Source organism: Lonchura striata, chromosome 9, assembly GCF_046129695.1.
Source record: "Lonchura striata isolate bLonStr1 chromosome 9, bLonStr1.mat, whole genome shotgun sequence".
NCBI classification, from domain to species: Eukaryota; Metazoa; Chordata; class Aves; order Passeriformes; family Estrildidae; genus Lonchura; species Lonchura striata.
Genome location: NC_134611.1, coordinates 6,432,260 through 6,451,156, shown reverse-complemented (window position 1 = coordinate 6,451,156; position 18,897 = coordinate 6,432,260). Strand labels below are relative to the sequence as shown.

The following is an 18,897-nucleotide window of genomic DNA, read 5'->3' as shown; positions in this document are numbered from 1 at the left end:
CAAGTCAGACAATTTGTTTCTGTTTCTGGCTGTGAAAGGGCACAGAGTCTGCATGAACTGTGGGGCTCACCGAACAATAAAATCCCTAAATATTCATTTCTGTTCCTTGTGCCTGAAGCCAGTCCAGTCCTGATATTTTATAGCCAGTCTGAATGGTTTCTTACCTTTTCTGTGTGGGGAATTTGACCAACAGTCCTATTCCTCAGGAATAAAATGGGTTTTACCCAGCGTGGGCTGCAGAACTTCCCACCCCGAGGTCCCCGTGTGATCCAAGCCTGCTGAAAGAGCACATTGTCTGCACACAATTTGCACCAAAATTCACAGAATAATTCTAACAATACCAGAGCCCTGACAGATTTATAGACCTATCACTGATAGGGCTGCAGGCTCTGGAAATTGATTTATATGATTCAGCAACAGCTAAAGGTTGGGGAGGTTTTCCCCTGCTGGGAATCGTGCTCTGCACTGGAGTCTGGCTCCAAGACTCCAGAAATCCCATCTCTGGGGAATCTGCTCCTTCCAGGCATTTCATGTGGTTATTTTTGGCTATGTCTCTGAAGATTTCTGGTCTCCCAGCACAGCTATTTTTATAACACATGGCTGTGAAGTCCATAGTATTGGGCATAATTGGATTTTGCACATTGGAGTGCCTCAGGACCCTGTGTAAGGAATCACTGCCTCCTGCACCTGCTGCTTCTTTGGCCTGTGCCTGAAAACACTCCTTTACTGTATGGAGTGAAGCTCCAGAGCTTTCTAGACAACAGCTCCTTTATGGATCCTGCTAAGCTGCCATAAATATTTAATTAGGTGTTACTGTGGGTTTGGAGAGATACAGAAAAAACTAATCCCCATTTCCTTATATTTAAACAGAACCTTTTCCTGCTGGAAAAATTTCCCCACATTAAGCACTGACAGGGAGCCATATTTTAAGAGGGGGCATAAAAATCTGGTGAAGGGGAGATTTGAAGGAGCTGAGGGTTTTTCCTCGGTGGGAAGGAGCTGCTGGATGGCAGGTTTGAGATGGAGCTGTGTGGGTGTCTCTGAGGCAGCACAGCTCCATGTCAGGCTGGTGGGTGAAGCTTCTTCCCAACCAGGGCAGCTCCTGCTTCCTGAAAATAAATCATGGCTTCAGGGGCATTTTGTGAAGAATCAGCAAAGCAGGCTGTCCTGGGCATCCAGGGGGTGGCACTGCCTGGATTCCTCCCTGTGTCCCAAACTTTTGGATACAACAATGACCTGGACTGGGATTACAGTTGATGAACTCGCCAGAGAAAGGTGAGAGAGAAGAAAGACCAGGCAGAAGTGGGACTGTGTTGCCTAATTTAAAAAAAAAATCAATCAACTGACAGACCTGCAGCTAAGATTTCACCCCAGTTTTCCATCCAGGTGGCAGAGGGGAAGCTTAAATATCACTCAGAATGTCTCACAGTTATATTGGCTTTGTCTCTCAAAGCCAGAGAGAACTAATTTAGAGTGGAAATTAAAAATGACACATGCATGGTTTGGTCAAAATAACGATGATGGGGAATTAGGGAGCAATTTGTGAGTATATTAAGGGAGAGAAATTATTTAGAACAGCGTAAGGGTTATATGCAATCAGATGAAATTACCAGCAGAAATAGTAAAACAGGAAGTTTTCATTTTCATTTTAAAAATCCAGGAAGAAGACCTGACCCTGAGCCCTGCTGGGCTGCACAATAGTTCAGCACAGACCCCTTTAAGGGGAACACTTGGGAATTGTCCCCACACTGTGGGAAAAGAGCAGTTAAAGCTCATCCAAACAAGTGCTGAGTATTCTGAGAGGTGCTGGGCTCAGCTGTGTACTGCTTGTGTGGCAGATGCATTTGTGTATCAAAATAATGATTATACCTATGAACACTGAGCTGGCTGCTTCATTAGCCAAAAGAAAAGTAACACACAGACCAAAACCCCATAACCACCATGAGAAATGCTGTGTGCACTTCCAGTCCCCCAAATTTGCTCTGCAAACATCTCCTTTCCCTCCTTCCCTCAGTTACTGCCCCTGAAAAGCCAAAGCACAAGCCTGGCAATGTCCCCACGCCTGATTTTATCCCCAGATCTCAGCTTCTGATGTCACTGATGGCATTCCTAGGCACGAGCACACCTGGAGTTCAGCTAACACGAAATGAGGAATTGCCTGATGTGGATTTAGACTCAGCCTGTAAAATCCTTGGATAGAAACAGTCTTCCCTCATGTTTGCTGGAGCAGACTGCACAGCACGCACTGGGCAGGGCAGAGCTTGGCTGAGGTGAGCAGCCAGCACCTCTGCACCTCAGGGTTTATTCCAGCTGGAATCCAACCCTAAGGCCCAAACACTCCCAGATTTTCCCCTTACAACCCCGGGTTTGACTGCCCAGCACCTCCAGCTGCTGCTGAAGCAACTCCTCAGCCAATGCCTCAAACCAGTGATGCCTCAGGTTTTGGCTTTTATATTTTCACATTCTGAGCTGCTTTAGTGTGTGGGTCTGGGTTTCACACCAGGGGATGCTGAGCTCTGTGCACAGAGCAGGGAGACAAAACAATTCCTGCTCCAGCTGGGCACCAAGGACAAATGATCCAAACCTCAGCCCAGGAGCACAAACAGCGTGGGCTGGAGAGAGAAAAACAAGCAGGGTGGGACTGATGGGCTGGAGCTGGAATGGGACAATGAACTCCAAGGTGCCAATGGAGCAGAACTGATCCCAGGGAGAGCCCCGGGAGCGCTCGTGCATTTTGGGACCATTTTGGGTCATTTGGGTGCAGCCCTGGCTGGGCTCTGGTGCTGCCCAAGGTGGATCCATGGAGGAGATGCTTTGGATAAATCCCTGCTTTATTCTGGGACTCTGCCCAGCCTCTACTCTAGGGCAGCAAAGGCATCACCAACAGCGTCACACAAACTTAATTAATCACTTTATTAATCAGCCAAGCACTTCCAGGACCTCTGGGCACCACCCACCTGGATAAGATTCCTGTCTCACACAAAAGAGCCTCTGTAGTGCTGAGTGTCTATTAACTGCAGGGACCTCGGGCAGTGTTTGCTGAGTGGAGCTAAAGTTCACAAGGCAGAGCTGCGGGGGAAATCCATCCATCCGTGCTCAGTGGGAATGCAGCATCCCAACAGCTTCTGGGGAGCTCTGGGGATCCCACAGGCCAAGGAAATAAATCAATATATTCACCTCGGGAATCTGAGCCCTGCACGTGGAGGCACATGTGGATATTTTACCGACAAAGAGAAATCAAAGCCTGTGCAGGAGCACAGCTGCGACTGTTGGAATATAAACAATTCCTTCCACAATTCATACGAGTATTTAGGGATAGTGACTTGCTGTAATAATTAATTTAGGCAACAGCAAAAAAAAAAAAAAAAAAAAAATTCTGAAAATATTGCAGGACTGCAAAAAAGAGTGATTTTTGTGGAGGTCAGTTTGCGTTAGTGCTTAACAGGAGTGCCACGCTCAGGGCAGGCAGCAGCAGCTGGTCCTGTGGAACTTCAGCTTTTGAGTGCTGAAATTTGGGGTAATTCACCCCAAAACCCAGATCTGGGTGTTGCCCAAAGTGAGTTATGCAGCTAATCCTATAAAATATCTTATGTGAATGAACCTTTCTGTTGGAAAACCTGTATGAATAAGCAACGTGCATCCTTTATGTACAGACGGGAGGTGCTGGAGGGGCCAATGTAAAGAGCAGAACGCAGAAATCTACAGCATTTTCCCACATTCCGTCTCTTTTTAAGCGTGGCGACCCCTAGCCCGCCAGCTTTGCAGCCGTAACAGCCTCAGCGCTACGTGCCATTGGCTGCCCGGTGTACAGGTGCGCTGGCGGAGCCCTGGGGCCGGGATGCGCTGGGAATTCCGCTGGAATGTGCGGATTGTGAGGGGAAAGCGCGGGAAGCTCCGGGCCACTGCGGGCCCTCAGGGCGGGGAGGGCGGGAAACGGAGCCGCCGCCTCTGATTGGCCGAGCCGCGCAGAGGGCGTGGTCACAGCGGGGCCAATCCACCTCCCGCCGGCGGTGGGGGGGCTTAGAGGGCTCTCCCCACGCTAGTGGTACAGCCCAAACCCGAGCCCTTTGGCCGGGCCGTTACCAGCGCCCGCGCGCGCTCAGGCAGGACCCACAGCGGGCTGCCCGCCGCGCTGCCTGATGCAGCGTCGCCCTTGCGCGGCCGCTGGCGGCATCACGGCGGCTACCGGGACGCGGCGGACATACCGACGGCGAGGCGGCGCCGCGTTCCGCATGGCCTCCGACCTCCGGCGCGCTTCGGCGGCGCGCTCGGTTTACCGGCGTTCTCACCGGGCGGCCGCCAGCGGGTAGTGGGTGGGGGGGGTTGCGGCGCGAGGCGGGGCGGGTGGGAGGGGGGGGGGGGGGTCCTCGTCGGCGCGCGGAAAAAAACGCGCCAAGTTGTCCGGCGGTGTCCGCGCGGTCTCCATGGCAACGGCGCGCGGGAGCGGGGCCGGCATGTAGCGGTGAGTGAGGGGAGCCGCGGGCCCGCCGGCCGCGGGGAACATGCGGGGGGCGCGGGGGGGCGGCCCCAGCCCGGGGCGGGGGGCGGCGGGTCCGCGCTCGGCCCCCTCGGGGAGTAAATGGCGCCTGGTGTGCGCGTGTGTGTGTGTGTGCGCGCCAGGTGTGAGCGCCCCGGCCGCGCCCCGCAGGAACCATGCCCGGCGTCCTGCCCGGCGACAGCGCCAGGGCCAGCCCCTCCAAGAAGAACCGGCTGTCGCTGAAGCTGTTTCAGAAGAAGGAGGCGAAGCGGGTGCTGGATTTCGTGGAGGCGCAGGAAAATGAGGCGAAGGGAGCGGAGTTGCGAGGCGCCGAGATGTGAGTGCCGCGCGGGACAAGTTGGGGTGCCGGGGCCGCGCCGCCATCCCCGCGCCTTTCGCTTTCGGCTCCGCGCTGCGCCTCAGCCCCGTTAACGTGCGCGCTAAACCCAATTAACCTGCTGCTTCCGTTAAATTAACGAGCGCTTACGGTAATGCAACCGGCGCCGCGGCTTCGCCAAACCGAACCACCTAAGTGCCGCAACCAATTCCCGTCTCAAAAAAGCGGCGCACCGGGGATGTCTAGTTGGCACAAACTTTGGGATCGCTTGCTGAAGTTAGTTTTTAAAACCAACTTCTAGGAACTCTTTTTTTAAAAAATAACTTTTATTCTGCTGCGATTTGCTCTTTTGGTATTTTGGATTGGGATCAGTCGAAGAACTTGCTTTGCTTCGAGTTAATATAAGTAGTTATTGTGTCACTGAGCTATTTATATTAAAATTTAATTCCTGCAAAGCGAGCTTTAATGAAAATATGAAGGATCTTTAATTGGGGGTTGGCTGTCATTCATTAGGGTTTTTCAGGCCCTAAGCAAAACTATTTCATTGCTACTGGGGGGATTTAAGTTGGAAAAAGAAAATTATGGTCAGTTAGAAATAGTTGGAGACTTTAAAATTGGGTTGCGTTGTGTCATTGCAATGTATAATTCACTTTTAGCAGTGATTAATAATAATGATAATCTATGCACTAGTGTATAGTGTGTCAGGTTTATTGGATTCTTTTTCTAGGTTTTTTTTTCTGGTTTTATGCTTTGGCTTTGCACCCAGAAATGAAATGATGTGACTGGAGCAGGGTGCAGTGTAAAAATACATTCTAGGCACATTTTTTCTGCCATATCAATGAAGAAAGAACATACAAAATTATTTAAATATGGAATTTTTGATCTATTAAATCAGTCTCCTGCTATGTTGGAACTTGGAGCACGTGTTCCTCCTGTGTGGTTTTGGGGGGTTGCTGAGAAGTCAGTGTGAATTCAGACACACTTTGGCAGGGTTTAGACCTGCATGTCTCAGTGCTGAATTCTCTGAGGTGGGGAGAGATGAAGGAGGGATTTTTTTCCAGAGTGTCTCTTACCCCATTTCTCTGTTTCCCAGTGACCAGGTGGTTCCTGCAGCACAGCCCCCCTCCCTTGTCAGCTGTGAGAAAAAAGACAACATGTTGCCTTTTGTGGGCTTGAACAACCTGGGCAACACTTGCTACCTGAACAGCGTCCTGCAGGTGAGGCCGTGTCCAGGGGGGCTCCAGAAGGGAGGTTTTGGACAAGCACAAATGGGTGAAATCAATTTATTCTGGGTGCAGTGTAAAGGGCATCTCATTACAGCAGGGGAAACAAAGATGCTGCTGCAGGAAATGTGTGCCCTGTGGTCGTCCTGATTGGGAAATTCTTCAGTTTCCATACTCGGGGCTCCTCCCTGCTGTGAAAAATCCTGGATCTTTGTGTGCCTGGGGAGGTGCAGAGCTGTGTGGATGATAAATGTGCATTTATGTTTGGAATAACTTCTTACTCCAGTTATTCTTGTGTTTTCAACTGTTGCTTTCAGGTATTATATTTTTGTCCTGGTTTTAAAACTGGAGTAAAACATTTATATAACATTATTTCAAAGAAGAGAGAATCTTCAAAGGATGAAGGAGAGCAAAAGGCAGAAAAGGTAACAAATCCCCACGTGTTCTTTATATTTGTAACCTCACAGGCAAGGCTGTCCTGAATGTAGGGAAAATTTAACTGATTTCTGTTCTTAAGAAGCTTTTCAGCATAGTTTTCTACACTGTTACTTAATCTGAAGATGTATTTTAGTGGTTTTGAACTTTAGCAGAATTTTTAAAGTCTAACACAAGAAATTTGAGGAAGATACCTGACCATGCTTCTGGCACAAAGATAATTATGATACAGTGCCTGGAGCTGATGGAAATGGTAGTTTGGACAAGAATGGTTTGGGATTTTAAACTAATGGCTAATTGGGCTTTTATGTTTGTCTCCTACTTGGAAAAAAACCAAAATATTGTCTGAAACCCACCTGCCTCCCATAGCAGACAAAAAATTCAGCCAGATATAGAAAACCAAGGGGGAGGGGAGGAGAGAAAAATGTTAATTTGTGACCAATGTAACTGTGGCAAGTGTTCTTATTCCTTTTACATTGTTATTGCAGGGAAGCTGTAAAGAAGATCCCGTGGCAAGTTACGAGCTCATCTGCAGTTTGCACTCCTTGATCCTTTCAGTTGAGCAGCTTCAAGCCAGTTTTCTCCTAAACCCAGAGAAATACACGGATGAATTGGCCACTCAGCCCCGAAGGCTGCTGAACACCCTCAGGTACAAATCCCCTTCAGTGCTGACAGAATTCTGTCCTGGCATTTCCAGGCTGGTGCAAGGTAGATGGCCTTAAATTTGACCTTAAATTTTTGATGGCCTTATAGGCAGCAAGATTTTTGTGTTTCTTGTTGGCATTGGAAATTTGAAAAGAAATTTAATTTTTTAAGACTGTAATGCAGAAGGGGTTTAAAACAGTGCTTAGGTACAGAAGTGTTATTAAATTACAGAGAGGTTTGGGTTGGAAGGGACCTTAAAACTTGTCCAGTTTTCCCCCCTGCCATGGGCAGGGACAATGCCAGGGATGGGAAGGATTCCCTTGGAGCTGAGTGTATAAATCCTTAAGGCAGAGCCTTCCCCCAGCTCTGTGACAGAGAGGACTCCTCTCTATGCCTGGAGAAGATCCTCCATGACTTTTACATCCCCGATTTCAGTCTCAAATCACAGTCCCCAGTTAGCAAAGGATACCAAACCCTCATGCTTTGCTCCTTTGTTTTCACAGAGAGCTGAACCCCATGTACGAAGGGTACCTGCAGCACGATGCCCAGGAGGTCCTGCAGTGTATCCTGGGGAACATCCAGGAAACCTGCCAGCTGCTGAAGAAGGAAGAGCTGAACAAACTGCCTGTGGAAGAGCCTGCAGCGAAACTGGAGGAAAAACCCAACCAAAGCTCTGAGAGCAATGGGTCTGTCAGCCCAGCTGAGGAGGAGGATCCCACCCTGGGCAGCCACGGCGGAGACGCGGCCAAGGAGAAGCTGCTCAAGGCAAACGGGAAAAGGAAAAGCGACACCGAGGGCGGCAACGCCAAGAAAAAATCCAAAGTATCAAAAGAGCAAATTGCAGCAGAAGAAAATCAAAGACAAACCAGGTCCAAGAGGAAAGCCACGGGAGAAAAGATGGAAAACCAAACGGACGCCATTGCCAAGTGTTCCGGGGACAGCGAGAGCGCCAAGCCCACGCAGAAAAAGTCGCGCCTTAGGTTAAACTGGTTAAAATCTTCCTGCAGGCAGCCCAGTATTCTGTCCAAATTTTACAGTCTAGGAAAGTTAACTACAAACTTGGGATCCAAAGAGCCAGGGAAAGAATATGACTGTGAGTTTGAAGAGTCAGCTGTCAAGTGTGAAAATGGTGACAGTAAAGAAGAATATCATGAACCAGCGTCTCCCGTGGAAAGCCATCATGGAAAAGGAACTGAAAAAGAACCAAAAAAGGAAGGTTGGTGCACAAGTGGATGGGCTTAAAATTAGTAGGATTAAGAAAGTACAATGCGTGGGAAGTCAGCCTTCAGACTGCACAGCCTGCAGAGCTCTAAACACAAAATTAGATTTTTCAGGAATTGAAGGTGATTTTTAGGAAAGAAAATTTATTTTTATACGTGTTTGTAATTTTTTTCTTTTAGAACTTGACCTGTTTAGCTTAGATCTTGAGGCATTTCTCTTAACATTCTGTAACCATTGTACAATATGTATAAAAAAAGGCTGAATATTACCAGGTTTGTATTTACCACTAATTTTTGTCATCCATAGAAAGAGCAAGATGTAAACGGATATTTCTGGCAGGAGCAAACAGAACCAAACCCTTACTAGCTATGGTTTTACAAACAGTATCCTCTTTTTCCCTTCCAGTTCCTTAATCTTTCCATATTCCCAACCTTCCCAAGAACCAGGAAGGACTCAGGATGTACTAAAGATCTAATCTATTTTAGAGATCTCATAGATACCAATTAGAAATGCTAATTGGCTGGCCGGTCTGGATTTTGTTTATGTCAATGAAACAAGATACATGTTGAGGGAAGGGCCTCAGTATGAATTCAGTACTTACTAATTTGGAACTTTCCACCCACCATTTTTTTTATAAAAAATTGAAGGAATGAAGAGTCTTTTGAGTTGTGCATTTCTTCTGCAGATTTGGCCAAAACTGGCCAGTAAATTTAGGAAGGAGATGACTGAGAATGAAGAGAAACCAGGCAAACCCACAGTGTGGTGCTCCTTGGGGACATCAGCAGTCCATGCTAAGGAGTCAGAGCACTGATGACAACCAAATATTCCAGAATATGACACTGTCACACTTCAAGTACAAAACAAGGGTCCAATTTTAGAGCAGAAATTAAAGTTCTGAGGCCCAAGATACAGAGGGCTCTTATTTACTTACAAGCAGGTGATACCATGAAAACTGCTCGTGATTTGTTTTACTTTTTAATTCCTGTCTGAGCTCCCTAAAAGGCCATGGCTGTAACAGTGATTTTCTGAGGATAAGCAGGTTCTGAAGGGTCTCTGGAATGAAGTGGCCCTTGCTCAGGGATGTGCCATGTCCTCTCTCCAGGTACTGAGCTGGCTGTCTTCGAGCTGGTGGAGAAACTCTTCCAGGGCCAGTTAGTGCTGAGGACGAGGTGCTTGGAGTGCGAGTGCTTCACGGAAAGGAGGGAGGATTTTCAGGACATCAGTGTCCCAGTGCAAGAAGATGAACTTTCTAAAAGTGAAGAGAGTTCTGAAAGTAAGTAATTCTCTCAAAGAATAAAGGGTTGTGAGGTGTGTTCTGCCTCAGCTAGCCGTGGGGAAGGACAGTGCTGCAGTTAGGAACACAACTCCTGTTTGTGCTGGCTAAAATTAGAGGCTGTTATCTCCTGTCCTGATTAACTTTAGACTTTGGAAACATGGTGCTGATAATGTTGGCAGATCCAGATAATATTCAAATTGTTCCAGATCTTAACACATAGCATGGACTGCCTACAATCTGTCACTTAGGCACCTGTTTTCCTGCTTATGAATAGGTATTTCCTTTGATTTGAGTCTTCTTTTTTCTTCTGGGTAAGAAATTTTGCTGCTTTTTCTTCTTCTTGTAAGAAATATTTACATTTTTTTCTTAGAAATAAAAGAAACACAAATCCAGCTTTTTTTTCTTAGTTACTCTAAAAAAAAGCAGTATTTTAGATTGTTGTTATTTTAATAACATTCTCATTATGCTTGTAAATTTTAGTCATGTGGTCTCTTTAGCAATTTTTGATCTAGATGCAGCTTTTATCTATTTTCAAAAGGAAGCGTGCCAAAAACACATCTTGAAATGAGAATTTGAAGGAAATTAATTTTAGTTGCCACTGACTTAATTTGGAGCAGCTTTTCCTGCTTTTGCTCCCCATTTTGCTGAAGGATTCAAAGGAAAATGTGCGGGGTGATGTTCGTGTGTGAAGTGCTGCCGACAGCGGGTGATCCTGTCAGCAGTGTGAGGGTGGCAGGGGAGGCAAAATGCAAGAAGTGAGAGGGAACTTTCTGGTTATTTTCGGGCTTTGCCTTAATAAGTGAATTTGTGGTCTCATACAAGCTCTCCATTTCCAGACATGGCAACAAAATTGTGTGATCTGAAACGAGCTTTGGAAAAATCCTAATTTTGAGTAACGATAGCCATTAAGTGATGTTCTCATTCCTTCCTGAAATGCTCCAAAGATTGGAATACATCACATATTTCTCACATACTGAGTGTTCTTTGCAGTGCTGCAGGTTTGGAGTGGTCCGAACTTGACATATTTTGTTTTGTTGCTCTTCTGGCGGGATGCATTGGAAATGTAAATATTGGCGTATCCACGAATGCAGTGATTTTCTTTTCTAGTTTCTCCAGAGCCAAAAACAGAAATGAAGACTCTGAAATGGGCAATTTCCCAGTTTGCCTCAGTGGAGAGGATTGTGGGAGAGGACAAGTATTTCTGTGAGAACTGCCACCACTACACGGAAGCCGAGCGCAGCCTTTTGTTCGATAAAATGCCCGAAGTGATCACAATTCACTTGAAGTGCTTTGCTGCCAGTGGCTTGGAGTGAGTATGCATTGCCTGTCTTACCAAACAGGGTCCTGCAGCAAGGGAAATCTTACCCCAGGAGCTGGAAATGCTTTGGAATGTTTCCAAAAGATTCCCAGATTGGACTTAAATTGCTGGGATGAAGCCCCCAATGCCATAAAGGCTCTGTGTTGTTCCAGGTAGTGGCAGAAATTACTTCCAGAAAAATTGGCTTTTGGGAGATTCCTTAACAAAAAGTTTTTAGCTGTACTCTTGGAACAACCTGATATTTCTTAAAATTTTATTTACTTGAAATATCCTCTTATTTAAGGGGATATTTAAGTTTTAAGTAAAAAAACTGAGTTGAGAGGCAGCTTTAAAGTGCCTTACCAGAACAAGTAATGAGAGTAAATCTGCATTTTATGGTCTGATGTTGTCTCTGCCTGAATGTACTAAGAAGTACTTTCAGTACTAAAAAGATGAATGTCAATGGGGAAAAAAATTTAATCAGGACTTAACACACTTTAAAGAGCCAACACTCATTACCCCAGAATGAACCAATTCCTTTAAGCAGATTTTGGTCTCTACCTAAATGTGAACACTGATCTTTTGGGGAAAAAAATAATAATCAGATAAACATTTTTAAAGAACAAATATTAAAGGGAAAAAAAAATCAATTACTTTAAAAACACAGTAGTATCAGCATCATTGATATTCAATTACAGAGTAATCAGTTTGGTATTGTAATTGTAGCAATCCTTTTGTTTTGAAAGAAGTTGTGGGAGTGTTCTTTTTTTTTAACACTTAAGAATTTAGGGATTTTCTTTGGGATGAAACAAAGAAAAATCCATCCCCACAGCACTGTACAGGAATATCCAGGTTTCTGACAAAGCAGAAAGGAACTCTCCTCTGTCTCTGCAATGTCTTTCCATACAAGTCCAGAATCATAACATACAAAATTGTCTTTTCATTGATCTCCACAATATTTACTTAAATACTGATTTGTATATACTGATTTACAGCTGCACACTTAAAAATCATCACAGTTGAGTGGGAAGCATGAAAATTATCTTCCATTTGCTCTTGTATTTCCTATTTTCCTGTTTCCATGAGGAAAGACCTGCAGTTAACCAATCCTCTCCTGCCTCACTCACCTCTTCTGTCCTGGCCAGCTTCAGGTCCTTGCTCCAAAACACTCAGACTAATTTCCAGGTCAGAGTGATTCCAGTCTCTTGTGGTTTTCCTCATGTGTCCTTTCAGTCATTCCATAAATTTTCTGCCAAGGGCTACCAGTCAGAGATTAAGGAAGTCGGAGTGGAAAACCTGACACAGAAACCTGTGATGAAGCTGAAACTCTTTTAGAAGAGTTTCTTTATTTTTGGGTTGAATGTCTTGGGCAAAACCCTATCATTGCTGAAAGTAATAACAAACTTTTCTACTGGCTTTAAGCTTAATTTTTTTAAGAGAAGAATCTTCAGGCACCTTTTAGCTCCCACAAAAATTTGGGAATCTAGTCTGCTCAGTTTTGCTTTACTGAGTTCTCTGGTGACTGAGTTGTAAATAAATGACAAATGAAGGGTACTGTAAATATTTGCAGTTAATAGGGATTTTATTACTCTTTTCTAGACGCTGCTTTGCAAAGTGTTTTGCTTTAAAATAAAGCAGCCAGTTTGAAAATCTCCTTGCCTGGGGAGGAATCATTCTCTTTGGCAATTGTTATGTGGGGAAAAATGCCAGGCCATGTGAGAGCAGGCTGTGAAGCTGTTTAGAAGGAATTTGTTAACTGGTAAAATGTAGTTAAGCACTTCCACTATAGAAATTTAACAGTCTGTGAAAAAATCAGCTTTTTGTCTGGTGAAATTCATTGTAGTTGGTAAAATGTCACTAATTTATGGTCTAGAAAGATGTGGCTGCAGAAATCAGGTTTGCTGTGTTTGAAGTGCATCAGTCAGAGCAGGCAGAGTACTTGGCATGCAATTTTTCTGTCTTTAGATTCTTATCATTAAGAAGAACAAAAAGCTAATAGGAAAAGATTTCCTCTCTTATTTCCTCCTCTCCAAATCTTTCTGATGCTGGATGTCATTGAGAAGAAAGGTAGAGCCTGCTTTTTCCTGTTTTCTGTGAATATGATTGTCCCAGTGTGCTTGAGTACAACTGGATTTGTAATCCAGGGTATCAACCAGCAGTTCTGTGTTTCTTGACTCTCTTCTGAATATCTCTATTTATGGCTGCTGATAATAGGGATTTTCAGAAGATTTAAGTTTTATTATTTCTGATTCTGTGTACTTTTTGGTGAAGTGTGTATGGTGAGAGAGGTGTGAAGTGAGGTTTCACTGAACTGGAGTGACTGAGGATCTGTGTGTGTGTGTCACTGTGTTTATTTCTGTGTCTCAGGGTTCATGGCTCTGAACAGGAGTGAGGCAGAACCAAAATTAAATCCAGGAAAACAATAATCATAACTGCAGATATGCCATGGCTGCAGTTTCCTTGGATTTAAGTTATTTTTTCCTATGATAAGAGCAGTGAGCTCTTGGAAACCTCAGTTGGCTTGTCTGTACTCCCCAGTATTTTTCCCTACAACACCCTCACAGTTGAGTAAGACTGAGTCATCCCTAGAATTTATTAGGACATCACAACCTATTGTTAATTAAAGGGGTTAATTGATCTGGGCTGATGCAATGTGTAAGTCATCAAGAGCAGAATCATTCAAGGAGGCTGATGCACAACAAAATCCCAACACTGACTTTCTCTTCAAACTCTGTAGAAGATCCTTATAATGAAAGGACTTTTTCCTCTCCTGGTTAATTTGTGTGCTGTGAGCAAAAATACCGAATATTTATGGAATACTAGAGGCTTTTCCAAAGTAAATTAACTACAGAATTGTTTGAAAAATTATAATACTGTAGGACAGTTAGTGAAGAATCCCAGGTGAGCACCACTGGCACAGCTACAGTGCACTGAGGGGAGCTGAGGAAAATTAGTCACAATCTCTGCGTGATATTAAAGCTACTTGAAAGTAAAATAAGTAATGCTTTATTTAGTAAATGACTCTTTCAGGAGGAGAAAAAAACAAACCCAACCCTGCTGGGTTCAGCCTTGGCTGTTGAAGAGGTATTTGGTTTGTTTTTGAACAGGATGCTGAGAGAGAGAAGGGGGTGTTTGTGCAGAAATAGGAGCAGGAGTGATAACAATCAGCTGAACCTTTATCATCATTATTTAAAATATATCTTCAGCTGATACTTTAGAAAAAGGGATCTCAGAAATCGCTCAAATTTAGTTTTTGGGCTGTAAGATTTAACATTACAGTCATACAAACGCCTTTCCTGACCGGGGGTGCTGGTGCCGAGCCAGGGCGGCAGGGAGCAGTTCCCATCATCCGTGTCTTTGAGGAGAAAGGCTGTGGCTGCACCTCTGGGCCACCTGAAGGGGTTTTTGGGAGGTGCTGTGGTGTCAGCTCCGTGTCCCTTGCCAGGTTTGACTGCTACGGGGGCCTGTCCAAGATCAACACGCCGCTGCTGACGCCCCTCCGGCTGTCCCTGGAGGAGTGGAGCACGCGGCCCACCAAGGACACCTACGGGCTCTTCGCCGTGGTCATGCACAGCGGCATCACCATCAGCAGCGGCCACTACACGGCCTCGGTGAAGGTCACCGACCTGCAGAGCCTGGAGCTGGACAGGGGCAACTTCCTCCCCGAGCCGGGCTACGCCGCGCTCAAGCCGGAGCCGCTGACCGAGGAGGAGGCGCGGGCCGTGGCCGAGGACTACGACGACGGCGAGGTCTCCTTCAGGCTCAGCGGCGCCGCGCCGCCGGGCAAGGCGCTCAGCAAGAAGAACATGGAGGCCGTGGGGCTGCTCGGGGGGCAGAAGAGCAAGGCTGACTGTGAGCTGTGTGCCAGCAAACAGCCCAACCCCGAGAAGCTCCTGAGCGTGGCTCCCGAGCCCCGCAGCGAGCCCAGCGCCGAGCCCAGGGCGGAGCGGGGCGAGCCCGTGGGGCTGGGAGCCAACGGACTGGAGAACAAAGCCCTCTACGTGCTCCAGAGCCTCAAGGAGTACGAGGGAAAGTGGCTGCTCTTCGATGACTCCGAAGTGAAGGTCACAGAGGAAAAGGACTTTCTGAATTCTCTTTCTCCGACATCGTCATCTACATCGACTCCTTACCTACTGTTTTATAAGAAAATTGTAGAGTGATGCTGTACTTGGACTGTAAATATTTGGGATTTGCATTCACCTCTGGCTCTGATTTGCATCCAAACCACCTGGAAGCAACGGCTGTTTGTTTTTTGAAGCTACTGATTCTTCATCTTTCTGGTCTATTTTTTTCTTTGGTGTCAAGTGGCTCGACTCAAATTAATGAAACATGACATAGGACTTGACTCACACCGTAACTTTTCTGCTGGAGAATAGTGCTCTGACCTTTTAGAAATAACAGTTTGTATAGATTCTAAACAATGCCTACAGCACCCAGTAGTGGTTTTAATGCAGCTCTAGGTCTCAGACATGCCTGTTGTATTATTAGCTTTTTTTTTTTCTTTTTTTTTTACCCTTTCCCCCCCCATTTTTTTTAAATAAAAGTTATTTGTATTCATACCCTGGAGTAAATGTATATTAACTAGCAAATTTCATCAGAAGTTGTGTATTTTTGTAACTTGGGAAGTAACACTTCATATTTAGTCCTTGGGTAATTGGACGTGTTTATTCTCCTGCTCCCATACTTTCCTGCTCCTTGCAACTTGAAGCACAAGGAAAGGAAAAAAAGGAAGGAAAAAAAAAAGAGTCTGGGAATGTTGTCCAGAGCATTGGAGGGAATGGAATTAATGGAATTGTTTGACTGGTCTAATTTACATCTTGATGCACAGTTGTTAATGAGCAAACTGTAAATAAGTATGATTAATACTACAAACTAGGGGCAGAGTGTAGTGTAATTAAAATAATTTTGTACTTTGAAGAGTGAAGCCCTCAAATCTGCATCTCTGTTTGGGGTGGTTGGGAACTTAGTGGTGACCTTCTAACTGAAGTTAATTTGTACCTGGAGCTCACTGAAACGTGGGGGAAAGGAGAGTGTTTGGCTTTGATGCTTTGTTAAGAATGTACATAAGAAATAAAAAAGTTATGATCAGCATCTGAGACAAGCAGATCAGCCTGTTGTGTTTGGAAAGGGGAATGCAGAAAGGAAAGGGGCTTTGGGAACAGTTACAAAAAGCTGGGAAATGATCTGAAAGAATTCAAGTGCTGTTAGAATACATTCTGTGGTTTTTAGCTGGCTCTTGGACAGTACCTCCTAATTTGAAGGTACTTTTTGACTACAGTTGTGAGGTTAAGGGGAAACATTGCAAAACTAAAACAATTTGCACTAAATACTAGAGATGAAAATCTTAAATTTTCTGTCAGAGAAATTGCAAGTGACTCCTAAAAACTAATAATTAAAATCTTAACAAATATGACTCAAAAAAGGGGGATTGTTCAGTCTGTCCCAGGATGGATGGAATGACATTAAGTGGTACTGCAGGCTTTGAGTAGGCCCTGGATATAATTCACCTTTTTTCACTACAAATTAATTTATTTACAGGAAAACACCTAAAAACCTCTGCCTAGTTAATTCTGCAATAGTTAAGTTTTACTATCTTGTTATTATAATGTCGTATAAACGTGGAGGTGAGTCAGGAAAAATCAGCTTTTAGTGCATTTTCCATGTTAGGTTTGACCTCTGATTATTGCACAGGTCTTGATTTTGCAGCATAAAAAATCTGCAATGACAAAATACACTTTCCCTTTTCCAAAGCATTGCACCATAATAATAAATAATTCCAGAATCTAAACCAAGAAAAAGCTGCATTACAAAAATATCAGTAATCTTACCTTGCAAGGGCAGCCCAATCCCATTACAGAATGCAATTTTTTAGGCTTTGCTGAATTTCAGCCTGCAAATGAAAGTTTATTTTTCCACACCTGGCACAAGACTTTTATCTTTTTCATTCAACTGCAGCATCAGGAATGTTCCAAGGAAACAAAATACCATTATTTACACCAAAATAGGATGTCAGGAAGACCCAGCTGCCTTCCATCATCCCAGCACAGCTTGGGAGGTGATTCTTTGTGGCAGCTGAAAACAGCCTCAGCTGGAAGATGCTGAATGAAAACCCCTCCTCTGGCACAGGGAGAGGGATTGGGGGTGGATTTTTGGGATATTCATTCAAGCACCACTTGCCACCCCCCTGAACTTGTTGCTTGTAACTCCTGGCCTGGAGCAGGACCGCTGTAAATTAAAGTTTTATCCTTTCATGGCTCCTGGGATTTTTTTGCACTGTGTAAATATTTTTAATGCCTTTTCCTGTAAATCTCTTCCAAAGCCCTTCCCTCCTTCCTTAATATTTTCCATTCTGAGATTCCCTGACTCTAGTAGCACCTCCAAGGCCTTGTCAGCACCCCTGGGCTTTGCAGGAGCCTCGGAATATCCATGAAAAGTTTGGAATTTTCCTTCTGCAGGGAACTCCATGCAGGTGTTCCTGTGTTCTGCCCTGTGACACAGAACCAATTCAGGATTGTTCTGCTCCAGGGAACCTTGCAGAGCCTGGCACACATAACACCACCACTGTGCAGCTGCTGGGATAACAGAGCGTGGCAGAAGTCTCCAGTAACCTAAAATAAGTAGCAGGAAGGGGGAAAAAAAAGACCCTCCCCACCCTAAACCTTCACTGGTGCTGCAGAAGGGGGCACTTCATGTATAAACCCATTTTCCCTTCTATTTATATATATATATATATATATAAAGAGTATGTCTATAAAATTCATAGCGAATAAATGAGTTTAATCACACACCACCTCTTCCAGGGGACTTTGTTCACCACAGAGAGGAAAAGATTTAGGAGTTGAGGACTCAGCTCCAAATCTGATGTTTCCTCAAAATGCAGTGTTAGACCCCAAAATATCTGCTGTAAAACACATCTTTCTTCACATAAACAGCAATGCAAAGAATGCTTTGCACCCTTTTAAACTGTGACACCATTTTAGGTTCTTTTGCCCTGTGAAATTAGGCTTTAAATTAAAACATGGACACAAAATGAGTTTAGTTCTATGGACATTGCTAATTCCAGGGGTGAGGAGATGCTGGGACCTCCCAGCTGCTGCAGATGCCCATGAACACACAGAAGTGAAGCTGAAACTTCCCCTGAGGGACTGAAGGAGGTGAAGAAGCTGTGCCTCCATCTGCTGCTGGCTACAGGTGGAATTATTTTTTGTTTGCAGCAAAAGAACAGGGATAATAAACAATCAGCACTTGGTTAATTAATGTTACCATGACTTACCTTGCTCTGAACCTTTTCCCCAAGGATGCTGAGCCCTGAAGTCCAATGCACAGGGAATTAAAGTGTAAACATTCACATATTTAATAGTACCATCAAAATAACCATCAGCATCATCACTACATTAAAAACTTCCAAAATGCATTTGCGTATGGTCCTAATATAAATTAAATATAGGAACTAAAAGTAAATTTAACATTAGGTAATGCTATAAATAAAGGTAAATGCGTTTAGTGTACCTTTGAGTCATAAAAATGCCTTAAAAAACAGGTAAGTTTACAGCTCATCACCAATACTCTGGATACCACTGCCATGATGGTTTTTTTTTTCTTTTCAAACATTGAGAAGTCTACATTTGACAATTCAGAATGATTTTTTGGCCACTGAACACTTTGATGGAGGAAGAGGTGTGTGGGATGTCCAGGATGAAGTCCAAGTTTTATTTCACAATAAAACTTCTTTGATTCCCAGCGCTGATAACAAGGTTCTTTTTCTTTTCAAAACCTTAATTTTTTTAAGTGCTTTTTTTTTTCTATTTTGGTTTTTAACTCGTTTAGATTTCCATTTTGCGAAGGCTCATCCTGCTGAAGGAGTCTCTGAGGGAGAGAAAATACAATGATGAGCTCAGATTTTCCATGGCAAAATAAGAAGCCTCACCAGATGAATGACTCTGAATTGATTTCCAGTCTTTCCTAGAGCTGGTTACAAAAAAAATT

At 44.5% G+C, this 18,897-nt stretch overlaps 2 protein-coding genes across 11 annotated transcripts in view; one reads left to right on the top strand and one right to left on the bottom strand.

Moving 5' to 3' along the window:
* The first annotated feature begins 4,364 nt into the window (after nt 1–4,364).
* USP1 (ubiquitin specific peptidase 1) lies at nt 4,365–16,002 on the top strand. 3 transcript variants are annotated; one of them, XM_021542811.3, is made up of 9 exons: nt 4,365–4,462; nt 4,621–4,814; nt 5,908–6,031; nt 6,355–6,462; nt 6,961–7,121; nt 7,621–8,333; nt 9,441–9,611; nt 10,722–10,923; nt 14,357–16,002. In XM_021542811.3, the coding sequence occupies exons 2-9, from the start codon at nt 4,654–4,656 to the stop codon at nt 15,069–15,071; spliced, it is 2,355 nt and encodes a 784-aa protein (XP_021398486.2). In that variant the 5' UTR covers nt 4,365–4,462; nt 4,621–4,653; the 3' UTR covers nt 15,072–16,002. The 3 variants fall into 3 exon arrangements, with proteins under 3 accessions (XP_021398486.2, XP_021398495.2, XP_021398503.2); XM_021542820.3 differs by having other exon boundaries at nt 4,370–4,462; nt 4,649–4,814; XM_021542828.3 differs by lacking the exon at nt 4,621–4,814 and having other exon boundaries at nt 4,375–4,462.
* Nucleotides 16,003–17,667: 1,665 nt separating this feature from the next.
* DOCK7 (dedicator of cytokinesis 7) overlaps nt 17,668–18,897 on the bottom strand; it is a 95,121-nt gene continuing 93,891 nt past the window's right edge. For all 8 annotated transcript variants that reach the window (XM_021542714.3, XM_021542721.3, XM_021542730.3 and 5 more), the window contains one exon: nt 17,668–18,777. In XM_021542714.3, the coding sequence (XP_021398389.2) occupies nt 18,735–18,777 (43 nt within the window). In that variant the 3' untranslated portion in view covers nt 17,668–18,734. The remainder of the gene's footprint in view (nt 18,778–18,897) is intronic.

Bases quoted from the DNA above. Each gene is read 5' to 3' on its own strand.
- USP1 (XM_021542811.3), top strand. From the start codon at position 4,654: ATGCCCGGCGTCCTGCCCGGCGACAGCGCCAGGGCCAGCCCCTCCAAG. The intron at 6,032-6,354 runs GTGAGGCCGTGT...TGTTGCTTTCAG, and splicing joins ACCTGAACAGCGTCCTGCAG to GTATTATATTTTTGTCCTGG. The intron at 9,612-10,721 runs GTAAGTAATTCT...TTTCTTTTCTAG, and splicing joins AAGTGAAGAGAGTTCTGAAA to TTTCTCCAGAGCCAAAAACA.